Here is a 19,070-nt window from a genome sequence, read left to right as displayed (position 1 = left end):
ACAGCGCAGTGTGAGAGAAGATACCCAACAGAAATTTTATTCCAGGTGACTTGCAGACACCAAAAGATTCACCCTCACCAATGAAAATACTGTATTCCTATGCTTTGGTTTATTAATTTAATTAACTTTAAATTCTTGTGCTGAGACTGGGGTATGTTTACACTGCTGGGGTTTTCTGGAAAAACGGCCATTTTCCCAGAAAAATGACACATGCACACTGCTATTGTGGTCTTTCGACAGAAAGTTGAAAGAACATAGGGTTTTTTCCAACAGCTGTAAACCTCTTTCTACGAGGAAGAAGCCTTTTTCTGAAAGAGCTCTTTTGAAAAAAGGTGTATGTGGATGTGGAAGAGGTGTGTTTTTTGAAAGAAGAGGCCTCCAGGAAATAACACAGGTGCCCTGGTGACCACTCCATCCAAAGTAATCAGAACTCTGTAGTTCCTGTCTCCTGCCAGTTCTTAAAGCTGCAGGCACCCTGGACAAGCCTTGTGGCAGGAAGCCAGCCCTGGGAGCAGCACCTGACCACGCAGCTTTCCCTGCCACACTGAATTGGATGCATGTCCCAGCCACAAGCCCTCTGTATATGCCAGCCTCCAGCATCCTGTAAAGGCTTGAGGTTCTGAAAATGCGGGCATCGTGCACCCTGCCTGACCATCCGATGAAAATGTCTGTGGTCGACCAGGGCCTGCACCACCATGGAGAAGTAGCCCTTGTGTTTTATATATTGTGACACTTGATGATTTGGTTTGCAGATTGGGATGTGGGTTCCATCAATCGCTCCCCCACAGTTAGGGAACCTCAGGGCAGCAAATCCTGAGATGATCGGGTCCAGGTCTCCCAGGTGGAGTTGATGGCCCTCACTGCCTGCAGAAGGAGACAAAGAAATAGAGAATGAGAGGGATTGTCTAAGCCCTTGGGAAGTGCCCGTCCCCTTTCCCTCCCCCATCAAACATTCCAGGAGCTACCCCCTAGGAGGCCGCTCCCCAGCAGGGCTGTGTGAGGGCAGGACAGCACAACTCCCCCTGGGGACGGGGCTTCCCCCTGCACCCCTCCCCCTTTCCCTAGGGTCCTCCTTTCCAGGACTCCCTCCCCTCCCCCTCCTGCAGGGATTGCAGCCTGAGTGTCTTACCTCCATGAGGAGGGCCCTGACAGTGGACAGCCCCATGCCAAACTGGTTGCCCACCGACCAGTAACTGTCTGGGGTGGCGAGCTTCCAAACAGCGATGGCAACCCGCTTCTCCAGGGGGATGGCGGGCTGCAGGTGGGTGTTGCGTCGTTGGAGGGCAGGGGCAAGCCAGGCTCACAGCACCAAAAAGGTGGCCTTCCAGATGTGGAGGTTTTGGAGCCACTGCTGGTCATCCCACCGCTCCATAACCAGCCAGTCCCACCAGTCGGAACTGGTGTCCAGCCTCCAGGGTCTTGCTCCAACACACAAGGAGAGGGGCTCAAGGATGAGCTCCATGTCAAGCTTGTGCAAGGCCATGAGGGAAGCCTGCACAAAGTGCTGCTGAAACTGCAGCACGGCAGTGTTGGGCCATTGCATGCCCAGGGGCAGCTCCGGCTCCATAGCAAGAAGAATGCTGTGGCCTCCAAAAGCTTGGCAACCAGAGCACGCACTAATAAAGCAAGGTAGGCAAGCAAGCAGCAGAAGCAGAGAAATGGCTGTACAGGGGGTTCCTTTAAGTATGTGTCTCAACTAGCCTTAGGCAACAGCACCCAGAATCAACTGCTGACCTAATGCCCTATCTGAACTGGTTCCGGGTGGCCTTAAATGTGAGATAGCATCCAATTAATGTGGACATTATCTTTCGAAAAAGCAGGTCACTTTTTTGATGCGCTTTTGCTGTGTAGACGTGTAACCATGGGTGGGCTAGTCTTCACGGACTTTCTCCAGTGTCTAAACCCCCCCCCCCCCCCCACCACCACCACTCTCACAGCTGTGTTGGAGACCCAGAGTATCTGTAAGGAATTTCAGCAAGGATTGCCCTACATTTAAATGCCAAAAGAAACTGAAGAAATGAATTTAATTAAATAACTTTATAAAATATTATGAAGAAACAAATAATCTAATTCTTACACCAGAACACAGCTATTTTATAACCCAGAGGTAATGGTCATAGTTACAGTAAACATAAGAGAAAATGAAAAGTAAAATTTGAACAGTTCAGTCCACACAAACACAATAAGAAATAGTTCATTCGAAATAGCTTATTTTAAAAAAAAAATGCGTCTACACACAAAATACATTTCGAAATAGCATTTTGCTATTTCGAAATAGTGTATCCACACTGAGTGGATGCTGAATCGCATTTAAGGCCAGCCGGAACCAGGTCCGGCAGGGCATCAGGTCAGGAGTTACTTTGTGTGGCTGCTGCCTGAGGTTATCTGAGGCCTGTGCCTAAAGGGACCCCCCCCCCCGGACAGCCAGTTCTCAGGTTTCCCTGCTTGCTTGCCTACCTCGATGAGGGACAGCAAAGCATTTTGTCTCTGCGTGTCCGGTTGCCCTCACTCTGGACGCCATAGCACTCTGCAACATGGAGCTGGAGCTGCCCCTGGGCATTCTGGTGCTTCTCGTGGATGCGTTCCTGTGAGCCTGGCTGCACTTTCTGCAGGCTGCCATCTGGGAGGTCCATCGGGGGGCAGTCAGTATCCAGGAGGCCCTGAGGGAGAGCTTCCACCCTGAGGAGCACTAACAGTCTCCCTGGTCTGCCTCACTGGGGGCTTGTGCCTCATTCCTCCCTCTCGTCCTTCCACTTATCCCTGCCAGCCCCCCTTCCTGATGTAAAATAAAATACACCTTTTTTCATAAACACGAACTATCTTTATTTAACAAAACTGGGGGGAGGGGAAGGGGAATGAAACTCTGGTGAGACGAGGGAAGGAGGCGGGAGAGGGGAGGAGAGCGGGTGGGAGAGGGGAGAGGGAAATCTGGGAGAAGGAAGCTGGAAGGGGGAAGCAAGGAGAAGAAGGGGGAGGGGAAGTTCAGGGCTCAGAGGTGGGGGTCTCACCAGACCAACTTGATGTTCATGCAAACCTGCTCCTGGGTTCGCATGTGGCCTTTGGTGGCCAGGCTGGCAGCTATCCTGCCATACACAGCTGAGTTCCTCCATCTAGTGCGGAGATCATGGATGTTGGAGGCATCCCCCTCAAACCTGAATAAGGTCCATAAACTCCGCTCTGGACGAGGAAGGCACCCACCTTCTCTGGGCCGTCCCGGAGAAGGTGGGCGCTTGGAGACTGCTCTTGGGGAGCAGTGGAGGGCTGGCTGTCAGTGGCTTGCTGGCTCATGTTTTGGGGCCACTGGGTATGGGGCAGTGACTGCTGGCTCTGGGCTAGCAGGCTTGGAGCTGGCACAGGCACTGTGTCCAGAGTCTACCCCTTTAAGGGCGCTGGGGAGGGGAGGAGGGAGAGGAGTGCTCTTGGTTGAGGCTGGAGTGGCCACCAGGGCATCCTGGGAAGGCTGGAGGCCCCCTATTTCGAAATAAGTGTCTACACAGCACTTATTTCAAAATAGCTATTTTGAATTTGGCATTATTCCTCGTAGAATGAGGTTTACCAGATTCAAAATAAGTGCTCCACTATTTTGAATTTATTTCGAAATAGCGGTTTGACTGTGTAGATGCTAGGACAGTTATTTCGAAATAACTTTGCTGTGTAGACATACCTTGAATGATCTCTCCACTTGTGTGTAGGGAATCCTCAGTTGGAGTGCAGGCAGACTCTTCCTTTGCTGTGGATCACTGCTAGGCAGTCAGCTAACTGATTAACTAGTCAGTTAACTCACAAGCGAACAGGCTTAAAGAAAACCCTGTTACAAGAAAATACAAAAACTCAAAAGCGGCGAGGAGTCCTGTGGCACCTTATAGACTAACTGAAGTGTAGGAGCATAAGCTTTCGTGGGCAAAGACCCACTTCGTCAGATGCATGTAGTGGAAATTTCCAGAGGCAGGTATAAATATGCAGGCCAGAATCAGGCTGGAGATGAGGAGGTGGATCCAATCAAGGAGGATGAGGCCCACTTCTAGTAGCTGATCTGGAGGTGTGAATTCCAAGAGAGCAGAAGCTGCTTTTGTAGTTAGCGAGCCATTCACAGTCTTTGTTTAATCCAGAGTTGATTGTGTCAAACTTGAAGATGAACTGTAGCTCAGCAGTTTCTCTTTGAAGTCTGGTCCTGAAGTTATTTTGCTGCAGGATGGCTACCTTTAGATCTGCAATTGTGTGTCCAGGAAGATTGAAGTGTTCCCCTACAGGTTTTTGTATGTTGCCATTCCTAATATCAGATTTGTGTCCATTGATTCTTTTACGTAAAAGTGGGCCTCATCCTCCTTGATTGGATCCACCTCATCATCTCCAGCCTGATTCTGGCCTGCATATTTATATCTGCCTCTGGAAATATCCACTCCATGCATCTGACGAAGTGGGTCTTTGCCCACGAAAGCTTATGCTCCTACACTTCAGTTAGTCTATAAGGTGCCACAGGACTCCTCGCCGCTTTTGCAGATTCAGACTAACACGGCTACCCCTCTGGTACAAAAACTCAGAATAACAAAATAGAAATGACTCTTTCCCCCATTGCTACATTTACAGAGGAGCTGAGCAAGTGCACAAGAACAATTTGGCTAAAATCAGTTCTTTGCTCCTGGCTTAGTTTCTTCCAGGTCACACAAGCCTTAGAAAAGCATCCGCCCTGCCTGATTGCTTATGGAGTCTGACCCTGCCTGATTGCTCATGGAGTCTGACCCCAAACTACAGTGTACTCAACTCCAGAAACTTCTGGGTGTGGAGTGCTAAATCTGCCCAGCAACAGTAACATTCTTACCTACCCCACAGGGGTCTCTTAAAGAGATAGCTCCCTATTAGGTGCATGGGTTACAGATACTCTCTTTCGAAAAAAGTGTTTCTGGAAGATCTCTTCCAGAAAAGCTTCATCCGAAAAAAGTTTGCAGTCTAGAGACTAAATCTTCCCAAGATTCTGATATTCAAAGCTATGCATGTAGTTCTGCCTTCAGGTCATATCCAAACTGGGAAGGGGCCTATTTTTGCTCTCCAGTTTCTATGCTCCCAAAATTGTATGTGAAAAGCTCATAAATTCCAGCTGATCTGAAACTAAAACGGCGATACATTTTTTATTTTTATTGTAGCAACCTTCACGTGATAGGTATTTTGCAGACATGTAATATACTGTTCTCTGGCCATCCCTCTGTAAGGGTTCATCTACACTGCACGCTTATTTTGAAATAAGCTATTCCGGAAGAAATACTCTGAAATAGCTTATTTCAAAATAGCAAGTCTACACTACAGGGAAGCCTCAAAATTAGTCTGAGGCAGGCTTCCCTAATGTGGACATGCTATCTTGATTTAGAGCCCCAGGAGGCACTGGGGAGTAATTAGTTTGAATGGCCCTGGGAGGAAGCTATTTCGAAATAGCAGCCATGGAGCATTCACACTACTTCTATTCCAAAATAGCTATTTTGGAATAGGCGTTATTCCTTGTGGAATGAGGTACAGAAGTTGGAATAAGCCGTCTGTTATTTCTAATTTATTTCAAAATAATGGCATTGCTGTGTAGACACTTATGTCGAAGCAAAGGCTTCACTCACTTTTAGGCGGCTAAACAAACAGCTTTATTGATCAGTAAAGCCAAGTGAGCCAAACGTGGTCCCAACAGAGCCGGGCCCAGTAAGGCTGGCTAATACAATCAATTCTAGTATCTTTATACCCTTAACCAAACAGTCTGATGTCAGGGCATCCAATTACAGAAATCATCAATTAAACTAGGAAAAACAAAGCCTTATCAACAAGATGGCGGACAGGTACGAGGGAGTACATCTCCTGTCTGAACCAGCCCAATTAACATATTCCAATAGCCCATCCTGTAGGCCTCTTCTCACGGGGTGACAGAAAGTTCACTCTGGTCTACGTGCGAGAGGGAAAAGCTGAAATGGTTTCTGTTATACAAGATGGCTTCTAGCTAAATATGAAATGGTTTCTACAGTTTCTACACTTACATTGTTATTTCAGAATAAATGCCGTTATTCCAAAATAATGCTGCACCCTTAGAGAGGCATTTGTCATGTAGGAAGGACATCTATATTTAAAGAAATACTTGGAAACCTGACTTATTGACTCTTCATTAGATGCAAAGAACTATTTCAAGCTCAACAGCCAGAAGGAAATGATATTAAGTATGTATTTGAGTTGGCAGTCATTTGGTTTGGAGACAGCTCTTTCAATAAAACATAGTAGGCAGTAGACTCAGTAGGCAGTAGTTTCCGAGATAATGATCAACATTTCCCTTCTTTTAGTAATTGTTAAAGATGAAAGATTTAGTGGTAAGGGCCAAATTCTCATAACTAGCCCCAAATTGCATGAGCAGACAAAAAAAGAAATCTGATGAAGTTCAATAAGGACAAATACAGAGTCCTGCACTTGGGATGGAAGAATTCCAAGCATTGTTACAGACCGGGGAATCACCTGGCTAAGTAGCAGTTCTGCAGAAAAGGACCTGGGGATTACAGTGGATGAGAAGCTGGATATGAGTCAACAGTGTGCCCTTGTGGCCATGAAGGCTAATTGGCATATCGGGTCTATTAATAAGAGCATTGCCAGCATCTCTAGGGAAGTGATTATTCCCTTTCAATTCAGCACTGGTGAGGCCACATCTGGAGTACTGCATCCAATTCTGGGTCCTCTCGTTACAGAAAGAATGTGGACACATTGGAGAGAGTCCAGTGGAGGGCAACAAAAATGATTAGGGGGCTGGAGCACATGACCTATGGGCTTATTTATAAAAAGAGAAGGGTGTTTGATAGTGGCTTTCAACTGCCTGAAGGAGAGTTCCAACAAAGAAGGAGAGAGGCTGTTCTCAGTAGTGACAGATGGCAGAACAAGGAGCAGTGGTCTCATGTTGCAGTGGGGAGGTCCAGGTTGGATATTAGGAAAAACTATTTCACTAGGAGGGTGGTGAAGCACTGGAATGGGAGGTGGTGGAATCTCCATCCCTAGAGGTTTTTTAATCTCGGTTTGACAAAGCCCTGGCTGGGTTGATTTATTTGGGATTGATGTGCTTTGAGTAGGTGTTTGGACTTAAATAGAGGTTGCAGATGCACATACATGTCTGTGTGTATGTAAATGAAGCTTGGTTCACTGAAGTTGGAATTTGACCATGGAAATGGACAATGAGATGTACGAATGACCATTTATATAGAGAGTATATGTAACTACTTTTGAAAGGCGGCAATGAACTCACAAATACCAGTACAAAGAAATCAAAACTAGCTGACTGAGTGATTATTAGAAACTTGGCAACTCACTTGTTGTCAGAGAAGCTGTATCAATCTGCATCAGACCAGTGGACTAGCACAGTGTTTCTCAACCTTTTTTTATAAAGTATCCCTTTAAAAAATTATAAGTACTCCCAATACCTACAGTTTTCACACACACAATTTTTTTCCCACCAGTGCAACACATTTGTTTAAACAACTTAATTGTAGCCGGGTGGGCGATGAAATGTTTGGGTGTAAAAAGTACAAAAATAATAAAGCGCTGTAAAACTTAAAACAAAAATTAAGTTTTCTCCATATTTCAGTTGTGTTGATGTACCACTTCTCTAGAGTACCCCTAAGGGTACTCGTACCACTGGTTGAGAAACACTGGACTAGCAGAGAGGATCTCCAAATATCTATCTGATGATCTCTCTGTTCTGGGATTTGGAATGGGCAAAAAATATTGTCACTGAGAAGTCATGTCCAATTCACTACTACTCAATAACTTTAATTATATTGTACTCCACTCCATCTGCCTTTTGTCTGATTTGGATGATCAGATGTTCAGACAGAGAACTATTCTTGCTAAGACCACGTATGTATTCTCTAGTAAGCTTGTGCTCAGTATACAGCTGTACATCAACATATGTCTTCCTATTGTTTGATCATTATGGTTTCTGGGTTGTACTTTTTAGTTAACAGTGTAGGATATCTTTTTTATGTTAAGTTATCAATGTTAACTAAGCAGGAATCGTAATTATTTTATGTGACCAACTATCTTCACTAGACCCAAAAGGATTTGATGCATAGCACATTTCTGCAATGAATAGAACTAGCCTATAAATAAAACAAGGAATTGGTTTTGTCTTACAGTGGGGTTATGAGATCAGGACTGAATGCAATTCTGGGACCTACTGGCAGTGGCAAATCTTCGTAAGTGTTGAATCAATGAAAGAACTTTCTTTCTTTCTTTCTTTCTTTCTTTCTTTCTTTCTTTCTTTCTAAAAATTTTTGAAGTAGCCCTGGACCACCCTGGAAAGGGTGGGGGCCTAAACTGGAAGGGGTGAGGCCAGAATGTTTCTGGGCTACACCACCCACAGACTATGATTGGTCTGGGGATGAGGGAGCCCCTTTACCCCCCCTTCTCAGGCACCCTTGCCCCTGGCAGGGCAGGAAGAGGCGTCGCATACTCCCCCGCCCCAGGCCAAGCAAGGAGGGAGAGCCAGGACAGGCTGGGGCTGCTCTGCCTTGACCTGCTTCTCTCTGGCAGCTAGTGGGAGAGATGGGGCAACCATACAGGGGGTTTGGCAAGTGCAGCAAGCAGGGGAAATCGCCCCCTAGTATTTGTTTAAAATATTTGTGAACACTCCAAATGCAAGATTTTGAGCTAATAATTCCATAGATTTTAGAGCAGAATTTCATTCCAAGTGGAAATTTTATATAACAGCAATAAAAAAGACAAAAAAAGAAAAGGAGAGCCAATTGTATTAATTTATTTATTTTCATTTATATATCAATTCATTTATTTTTAGTAAATGGTTTCCTGACATGCTCCCCTTATGGATCAATCACAGTAGGGGGTGTATTTTACTGAAACAGGCCAATTCTCTTCTTTGAGGGGATTTTAAAAATCTGAACTATAATTGCAAGGCTGCGTCTAGATTGGCATGATTTTCTAGAAATGCTTTTAACGGAAAAGTTTTCTGTTAAAAGCATTTTCGGAACAGAGCTTCTAGATTGGCACGGACGCTTTTCCACAAAAGCACTTTTTGCGGAAAAGCGTCCGTGCCAATCTAGATGCACTTTTCCGCAAAAAAGCCCCGATCGCCATTTTCGCAATCGGGGCTTTTTTGCGGAAAACAAATCTGAGCTGTCTACATTGGCCCTTTTGTGCAAAAGCTTTGCGCAAAAGGGACTTTTGCCTGAACGGGAGCAGAATAGTATTTCCGCAAGAAGCACTGATTTCTTACAGTAGGAAGTCAGTGCTTTTGCGGAAATTCAAGCGGCCAGTGTAGACAGCTGGCAAGTTTTTCCGGAAAAGCTGCTGATTTTCCGGAAAAACTGGCCAGTCTAGACACAGCCCAAATGTTTAGCATGGGAAAGCTTGTGCACAATTGGCTATACACTGTTATTTGTCTGCCAGATTTGCCTTTCACTAGCCCCAACTCCTACAGCTTGTTGAAAATGTACACTTCAGAGATCTTTAAGGTGATGGATTTTTCTTCTTCTAGGCTTTTGGATATTTTAGCTGCAAGGAAAGATCCTCATGGGCTATCTGGAGATGTTTTGATAAATGGAGCTCCTCAGCCTGCCAATTTTAAATGCATCTCTGGATATGTGGTACAGGTAAGTCAGCCTACAGTCACTATAATCTGCCTTTGTCATTTTAACATCCTCAGGGCCAAACTTCACCAAAATTGTTCAGTATGGGTATGTCTACACTACAACGCTAATTCGAACTAACTTCGTTCGAATTAGTTAATTCGAACTAAGCTAATTCGAACTAACGCATCCAGACTAAAAAACTAGTTCGAATTAGCGTTTTGCTAATTCGAACTAGCATGTCCACACAGAGTGGACCCTGAACCGGGGTTAAGGATGGCCGGAAGCAGTGCCGGCAGGGCATCAGAGGAGGACTTAGAGTGTGGAGCTGCTGTCTCAGGCTAGCCGAGGGCTGTGCTTAAAGGGACCCGACCCGCACCCCGGACAGACAATTCTCAGGGGTGCCCCGCTTGCAAAGCAGTCCTGGCTTGGATTGCCCGGAGTACCCACACTGGGCACATCACAGCACTCGGCCATCAGACCGGCTGCACTTGCCGCAGGCTGCCATCTGGGGAGAGGGGGCAATTGGGGGGCTGCAAGAGAGCTTCCACCCCCAGAAGCCCGCAGAGCCAGCCCAGTCCTCCCCATCGGGGGCTCGTACCCCATTCCTCCCTCACCTCCTTCCACTTACCCTTCCCTAGCCCCCCTTCCTGATGTACAAAATAAAGGACAATTGTGTTCAAAAATAGAATCTCTCTTTATTGAACAAAACTGGGGGAGACTGGGAAAAGGAGGTGGGAGAGGGAAAGAGAGAGAGTGGGAGAGGGGAGGGCAACTACAATGATGAGGGGTTTGGAACAGGTCCCATATGAAGAGAGGCTAAAGAGACTGGGACTTTTCAGCTTAGAAAAGAGGAGATGGAGGGGGGATATGATAGAGGTCTATAAAAGCATGAGTGGGGTGGAGAGGGTGCATACAGAAAAGTTCTCCATTAGTTCCCATAATAGAAGGACTAGAGGACACCAAAGGAAAGGAATGGGTAGCAGGCTTCAAACTAGTAACAGAAAGTTGTTCTTCACAAAGTAAAGAGTCAACCTGTGGAACTCCTTGCTGCAGGAGGCTGTGAAGGCTAGAACTAGAACAGAGTTTAAAGAGAAGTGAGATAAAGTGATGGAGGTTGGGTCCATGGAGTGGTATTAGCCAGGGGGTAGGAGTGGTGTCCCTGCCCAAAGTTTGTGGAAGGCTGGAGAGGGATGGCACGAGACAAATGGCTTGGTCAATGTCGTCGGTCCATCCCCTCCAGGGTCCCTAGGGTTGGCCGCTGTCGGCAGACAGGCTACTGGGCTAGATGGACCTTTGGTCTGACCCAGTACGGCCATTGTAAGCTCAGGGCTCAGGGTCGGGGGTCTCTATTTATGACCACACGTGTCCTTTATTTTGTACATCAGGAAGTGGGGCTAGGGACGGGTAAGTGGAAGGAGGTGAGGGAGGAATGGGGTACAAGCCCCCAATGGGGAGGACTGGGCTGGCTCTGCGGGCTCCTCGGGGTGGAAACTCTCCTCCAGCCCCCCGATTGACCCTCCTGGGCTGATGGCCGAGTGCTGTGATGTGCCAAGTGTGGGCACTCAGGGCACTTCAAGCCAGGACTGCTTTGCAAGCGGGGAACCTCTGAGAACTGTCTGTCCGGGGTGGGAGTCGGGTCCCTTTAAGCACAGCCCTCGGCTAGCCTGAGACAGCAGCTCCACGCTCTAAGTCCTAATCTGATGCCCTGCCGGCACTGCTTCCGGCCATCCTTAACCTCGGTTCAGGGTCCACTCAATGTGGACATGCTAGTTAGAATTAGCAAAATGCTCATTCGAACTAGTTTTTAGGTCTAGATGCACTAGTTCGAATTAACTAATTCGAATTAAGTTAGTTCGAATTAGTGCTGTAGTGTAGACATACCCAGAGGGTGTTATAGCGTTAGTGGGAAAATAAATGAATGCATTACCCACTCTCTTGTCTGTCTTAAATGTAATACATATGGACTATGTCTACACTGGCAAGTTATTCCGGAAAATCAGCCGCTTTTCCGGAAAAGCTTGCCAGCTGTCTACACTGGCCGCTTGAATTTCCGGAAAAGCCCTGACGATCTAATGTAAAATCATCAGTGCTTTTCCGGAAAAACTATGCTGCTCCCGTTCGGGCAAAAGTCTTTTTCCAGAAAACTGTTCCGGAAAAGGGCCAGTGTAGATAGCACAGTAGTGTTTTTGCAAAAAAGCCCAGATCGCAAAAATGACAATCGGGGCTTTTTTGCGGAAAAGAGCGTCTAGATTGGCCACGGACGCGCTGCCAATCTAGACGCGCTTTTCCGAAAATGCTTTTAATGGAAAACTTTTCCGTTAAAAGCATTTCCGGAAAATCATGCCAGTGTAGACGTAGCCATGGTTTATTACAGGCTAAGGAAGAGAACATTTGACGGACTCCTGCTACAAATGGTCTGCCCATCACTGAGCAGTACTCTTTTAAAACAAAGATATTGGGGAGATACCTAAACTTTTGTCTGATTAAATATTAAATAAAAAAGTCATTCCCTTTATTATCTCTCTCTCAATACTCCAGATGTGGCCGCACCAGAGCTGAATAAAGGGAATAAACACTTATCGGGATCTTCTGGCAATGCTTCTCCTAATTCACCCTAATATGCCATTCGCCTTCTTGGCTACAAGGGCACTTTGTTAACTCATATCCAGCTTCTCATGCACTGTGATCCCCAGGTTCTTTTCTGCAGAACTGCTACTTAGCCATTTGGTTCCCAGCCTGTAACAATGCTTGGGATTCTTCTGTCCCAAGTGCAGGACTCTACACTTATCCTTGCTGAACTTCATCAGATTTCTTTTGGCTCAATCCTCTAATCTGTCCAGGTCACTCTGGACCCTGTCCCTGCCCTCCAGTGTATCTAGCTCTCCCCCTAGCTTAGTGTCATCTGCGAACTTGCTGAGGGTGCAATCCATCCCATCATCCAGGTCATTCATAAATATGTTGAACAAAACCAGTCCTAAAACACATCCTTGGGGCACTCCGCTAAAAACCGACCGCCAACCTGACATCGAGCCATTGATCACTGCCCATTGGGCCCAACAGTCTAGCCAGATTTCTATCCATCTTACAGTCCATTTATCCAATCCATATTCCCTTAACTTGCTGGCAAGAATATTGTGGGAGACCATATCGAAAGCTTTGCTAAAGTCAAGGTATATATCACATCCACTGATTTTCCCATGTCCACACAGCCAGTTACCTCGTCACAGAAGCTAATCGGATTGGTAAGGAATGACTTGCCCTTCATGAATCCATGTTGACTATTGCTGATCACTTTCCCCTCTTCCAAGTGCCTCAAAATGCATTCCTTGAGGATTCCTCCATGATTTTTCTGGGGATTGAGGTAAGGCTGACTGGTCTGTAGTTCCCTGGATAGTCATTCAAGACCACCTCCAAAAACTTCCTGGATAGTCTGTGTACTGCCGTATTGGTCTCCCAATATATGTCAGGGTGATTAAAGTTGCCCATGAGAACCAGGGCCTGTGATCTGGAAGCTTCTCAGTTGTCTGAAGAAAGCCTCATCAACCTCATCCACCTGATCCGGCGGTTTATAGCAGATACCAACCACAACACCATCCCTGTTGCTTCCACCTCTAAACTTAACCCATAGACTCTCAACAGTCTTTTCTCCCTCTAAATACTGGAGCTCCTAGCAATCATACTGATCTCTTACATAAAATGCAACTCCTCCTCCTTTTCTCCTCTGCCCGTTCTTCCTGAACAGTTTATACCCTTCCATGACAGCACTCCAGTCATGTGAGTCATCCCACCATGTCTCTGTTATTCCACTCAAATCATAGTTCTTTGACTGGGCCAGGCCTTCTCATTCTTCCTGTTTGTTTCCCAGGCTTCTCGCATTTGTGTACAAACACCTCAGATAGCCAGTTGATCGCCCTGCCTTCTCCATTTGAGTCAGGGGTCCTCCTTTGTTGCTTGTTCCTCCTTGTGTTCCAACTTCCTCACTTATCTCAGGGCTTTGGTCACCATCCCCCAACGTAACTAGTTTAAAGCCCTCCTCACTAGGTTTGAAAGCCTGCCCGTGAAGATGTTCTTTCCTCTCTTGGTTAGGTGGATCCCATCTCTTCCTAACAATCCTTGTGCCCAGAACAGAGTCCCATGGTTGAAGAAACCAAAGCCCTCTCTCCGACAGCACCTGTGCAACCACACATTTACTTCCTCAATTAGACGATCGCTACCCAGACCTTTCCCTTCAACCAGAAGGATGGACGAGAACACCACTTGTGCTTCAAATTCCTTGATCCTTCTTCCCAGCGCTACATAATCTGCAAGGTCATTCTTGGCTGAATCATTAGTTCCCACATGGAGAAGCAGGAAGCGGTAGCGATCTGAAGGTTTGATCAATTTTGGAAGACTATCTGTCACATCCTGATTGTGAGCTCCCAGTAAGCAGCATACTTCTCAAGATTGCAGGTCTGGATGGCAGATGGATGACTCAGTCCCTCTTAGGGGGGAGTCCCCGACCACCACCACCCGTCTTTTTCTTTTTGGAGTGGAGGTCATAGAATCCTCATTCCTAGGACTACACATGTCATGCCTTCCGGTAGATGGTGTTCCCTTCTGATTTCGTCCCTGAGAGGTCTCTGCCAAAGCATTCTCCACCGCAGTGCCTGTGGAGACAGCCTGAAAGTGGTTACTTACCTCTACAGGAGTAGGGGAGTTGGCCTTCTTCTTCTTCTAGAGGTTACATGCTGCCAGTTATCTTTCTTGTCCTGTACTGCCCTGACGGGCTCTTCAGCCTGCTGTGCCTGCAGGATTAAATGCTGCCTTCTATCAAGGAAGTCTTCATTCTCTCTGATGGAACGTAGGGTCGATACTTTGGCCTCAAGTCCTCTAATTTTTTCTTCCAAAATGGTAACCAGCTTGCACTTAGTACAGATGAAATCCCTTCTTTCTTCTGGCAGGAAGACAAACATGGCACGTGCTGTGCAGGTAACAACAGCAGACCTATCAACATCCATACCTGGCTTCCTTCGGAGAGATTCCTCAGTTGTTATTAAATGCCTCCTTGAAGGGTCGGAGTGTAGGGAAAGATTTTAAAGAATGGCGAGTTTATCTTATACCCTTCCCAACTCCCTCTCCAAGCTCCCTGGTCACTGACTCACTCTTTTATAAAGTCCTGGACTGTCTGATAGCCCTTCCCCTTGATTAAGGCTCAATCAGTGAGCAGATGCTTCTAGATTTCAAACCCTGATTAGAAGCTCACAGCTTCCACCTGCCAGCCACGGCACACACTCCATGGGGTGGAGGGGAAGAGGAGAAAAAAAAACCCCACCAACCCCAGACAGACAAACACAAGCTCAGCACACAGTAAGAAACCTCCAAACACAAACATACACACACTACAGACAGCCACTTCCCTCAAGGGTCCTGTATAAGCTCCTTCTCCACCTGGAGAACTCCCTCTCCAAACTCCCTGTTAGCAGTCCCTGTTCGCAAGCTCCCTGACTCACTCCTTTATAAAGACCAGGACTGCCTGATAGCATCAACAGGTTGGGCACAGGGGTAGCTGTTGCTGAACTGGAAGGAGCCCTGTGGGCAGCATGATCCACAGCGATGGGACACAGCGAGCTCCATGCTCGCCCTGCTGGTGGCTTCCTCACTCCCTGCTGCCCCTTCCCCCACACCTCTCACCCGCCAAGTCAGCCCCTGGCAAGATTGGAGCACCAGCACCAGCACTCCTACGGAGTGAAATGGGGGGAAGGCCCCAAGCCTCCCCACTTGATCTGGGTTGCCAGCTCTGCATGCTGCTCTTCACTTCACCCTCCCCCAGCCAAAAGTGACCCACACTGCGGCCAGCTTCGACCCATGTTGAGCCCAGCCTCCAACCCATCAGCCAGCCTAGCTCAGAGGAGCTTCCTCCTTCCTGCCCCCGGGCCAGCAGGGAAAGCCACCTACAAGCTTCTCACAGCCTGGAAGCCTCCTGTGGCTGGGGGGTGAGCTGGGGCTGCTGTAGCCTTGGCCAGGGAAGCTGGAGTTGCTGAGGCCTCAGCCTGGCTGCTGGAAAGCTGGGGCTGCCTCGGTCTGGCCCTCCCCAGCCGGGGTATGAGTGGGCGTGGGGAGGAGCGGGAGCTGGAGCCACCTTCTCCCCAAGAAGGGGGTTGGTAAGCATAGCGAGCAGGGAGCACAGCCCCCTAGTAAACTATAAACAAAGCCCAGTATCAAGGAACTGTTTCCACAGTGCATGTATTTAGTTATGCAAATGCTGCTCCAAGGGAGGTAATAGAACTGAATGTACTCACATAGAGTTCTGGTTTTCATTTGCTTTGTTGATATTTCTTACCCCCAACATATTCCCATTTTGGAAGTAACACGTAATAGTTACTAATAAATAATTATTATTATATCCATTTCACTGAGAGGCAAATTAAAACAGGAATGTCAGGGAACTTGCCTGAGACCGTTTAGCCAACATGAATTGCTAAATCCCACAAGCTGCTGAGCATTGTGAGCCAGCAAAACAATTAAACACACACTTTATTTTTAAGCATGTGTGTGTTCATTCTCATGCTCATGTTTTTGAAGTAAACGTGGGCTAATTTCATTGGGGCCAGTGCTCAGCATATGGCAGTATCTAGCTGTGGTGCATTCAAACTCAGTGGCTCCTCACTCTCCAGATTGAGCTCATTCCTCCTGACCAGGCTGCCCACCGTCTGCTCTGGTAACCTCAAGAGAACATTTAGTTTAAATCAGCAGCTTCACAGAACACCATGGAGTTGTCCTCATAATTTCTTTGCACTTCTTAGTTTTATTTAGTTGTGGTCTGCAGTGATCACATTTCCAAAACATGTCCTCAGATATTTGAAGGAAGATTTTACTCACAATTGAAAAAAATAACTCATTCTAGATACTGATTCTGCAGAATGCTGAGCACCTACCTTTAACCTCCATGAAAGGCAGTTGGAGTTGAGGGTACTCAGCTTCCTAGAGGAGGGGGCAAGCACCTGGGAAGGACCAAATCCAGATACATTTTGTTGACAATTTTCAACTGTATTAAGGAAAATCCAAGTTTGAATTTTTGTTGTGCTGCCCGTCTTTAACAGCTATGCAAAACACTCTGGTCAGGTAGGCATATGAAGGGTGTAAATATGTGTTAATAAGTGATATTTCTAGAATTTGATACATGTAGAAAAGTCCCTTGTTGTCATAAATTTATACAAACATGCAGAGACTATAACTGAAGCAAACATTTGATGTGCTGTTCAGGTTTTGAAGAGCTGTCCTACTTGAGTTTAGCAGCTGTCATCGCCATATAAATGCACTTTATGCATGTAAAGTCCACAAATAGGATGCATATGCAAGTCCCAGAAGAGGAAAAATGAAGTCTGGAATGAACATTACCTACATAATTTTGTTTATTTAGGATGATGTGGTGATGGGAACCTTGACAGTGAGAGAAAATTTTCAGTTCTCTGCAGCACTCAGGCTCCCCACATCTGTGAAGGAACGGGAAAAGAAGGAACGAATTGATCAGATCATCAGGGAACTGGGGTTGACTAAAGTGGCAGATTCCAAGGTAAATAGATGTGTGAACTGTCATAGTATGGTTCCTAATGTGGCCAGATGTCACTAGGTGGTGTCCTGACAGGCATTTTGATCTGTCCAATGATAACCATTCATCTGCATGTGTGTGCTGCACTATATATTGCACTGGCTCTGCGCAGATAGCCAGCATAGCAGACTCTGTGAGAACCTCCAAAGACCACAGAATCAGATAAGGTATGAAGGCACCAGCCCAGGTTTATTGTCAATAAAAGACATTCCTAGTGTCCTGGCTCAATGGTTACAGGTGCACTAACTATGTATTCCCATTGCAATGGACTAAGCTCAGTCAGTAGCAGGAGTTTCTACCGCCCCCTTGGCTGGACAAAGAGTTAAAGAAAGGTATCCCAACATTTATAGAGCGAGACAGACAATCTGATACACCCCTTATATATCATCTTACATGTTTTATGACATGCTTCCTGATATTTCAGACAAAACATTCCCATTCACCACGTGTTGTTGAACTTTCACCCCTGATGCTTCAGACAAAATATCACTATTCATCAATTTTGTCAAACCATTTTATTGTGTGCTAGGTTGGGGTGTCCTTATATTGTTCCGGCAGAATGTATTGACACATTCCATGTTTTTTTTAGCAGTGCTAGTAGTACTAGTGCCAAATTCATGTCTGGGACACTGATTTGCAAGCAAACATCTGCTTTTGACAGGGCCTGCCTGTTATTCTTGCTCACTTTGATTCAGACCTCAACACTTGCACCAGGCCCATGATTCAGGATCTTTCTTCTATTAAACCGAATAGCAAATATTAAATAATTTTATATGACAAAATGGCTGTACTTTAGCAACTTTTTAATTTTATTAATAAGTCTAATAGCAGAAAGGCTAATAAACACTAACCCAGCTGCCTATAAAAATGAAGAAAAGGCTTATTACTTCTGTGTCTATCCATAAATTACCAGACACAGGACAGTAGTTACCAGAAGGCAGAAAGCAGGTAACTTGCATAGCAAGACTGTCATGAAGAAACTTAGATTTGAGGGTGAAAACTTTTATGGCAGACCTTTTTGTTGCAACTTTCCAATGTACACTGTTCAGTTTTAGAATGTGAACCCCTGAATCCATGGTGATAATGTAATCACTAATTTCTCCCAGATGTTAATATGCTGTTACATGTGTTGGATGTTCTTTGCGTGAATACTTTCATGTCAGACAAAATGACACAAGCTATCTGTTTTGCACTAGGTTGGCACCCCGTTCATTCGTGGAGTTTCTGGGGGAGAGAGAAAAAGGACCAATATTGGAATGGAACTCATTACTGACCCTGCAGTCTTGTTCTTAGATGAACCAACTACTGGATTGGATGCCAGCACTGCCAATGCTGTCTTACTGCTCCTGAAAAGGTGACTGCAATGGAATCCCTGGGAAAGAACCAGTTTTGACAAAGATGTACGCCATACATCTGCAATTAAAATGTGGTTAAAATGGTTAATGTGCAGTTACTGTATTGCTGGGCTTGTTTGATTCTTTTTGTACCATGCATTGGATTCTCCAACAGATTGAATTGTGTTTTTTTTATTGATTTGTATTTGAAGGAATTTGAAAGAAGAAAAATCCACAAAGAGCTCAGATAGTTGATACTTCTGTTATTTTCCACTTACATTCAGGATGTCAAGGCACGGGAAAACAATAATATTTTCCATTCATCAGCCCCGCTACTCCATATTCAGATTGTTTGACAACCTGACATTATTGGCTGCAGGACGAATGCTGTACCATGGCCCTGCTCAGAATGCCATCGAATACTTCAAATCTATTGGTGAGCTTTCTTCTGGGGCTGTAGTCACAGCCGTAGACACTGACTGAAACATGCTTAAAATATGGCTTTGCTTTAAAAAGTGACTTTTAAAAGTAAAAATGACTCTTGACTCACGGGATTCA

General features: G+C 45.9%; 1 protein-coding gene across 1 annotated transcript in view; it reads left to right on the top strand.

Moving 5' to 3' along the window:
* LOC102462623 (broad substrate specificity ATP-binding cassette transporter ABCG2) overlaps positions 1 to 19,070 on the top strand; it is a 69,843-nt gene that overhangs the window by 17,196 nt on the left and 33,577 nt on the right. Inside the window, exons 3-7 of the mRNA XM_075929561.1 lie at positions 8,139 to 8,198; positions 9,497 to 9,611; positions 16,990 to 17,142; positions 18,375 to 18,532; positions 18,797 to 18,948. Of these exons, the coding sequence (XP_075785676.1) occupies positions 8,139 to 8,198; positions 9,497 to 9,611; positions 16,990 to 17,142; positions 18,375 to 18,532; positions 18,797 to 18,948 (638 nt within the window). The remainder of the gene's footprint in view (positions 1 to 8,138; positions 8,199 to 9,496; positions 9,612 to 16,989; positions 17,143 to 18,374; positions 18,533 to 18,796; positions 18,949 to 19,070) is intronic.

Source organism: Pelodiscus sinensis, chromosome 5 (assembly GCF_049634645.1).
Source record: "Pelodiscus sinensis isolate JC-2024 chromosome 5, ASM4963464v1, whole genome shotgun sequence".
Lineage (NCBI taxonomy): Eukaryota > Metazoa > Chordata > Testudines > Trionychidae > Pelodiscus > Pelodiscus sinensis.
This window is presented reverse-complemented; position numbering and strand designations above follow the sequence as displayed.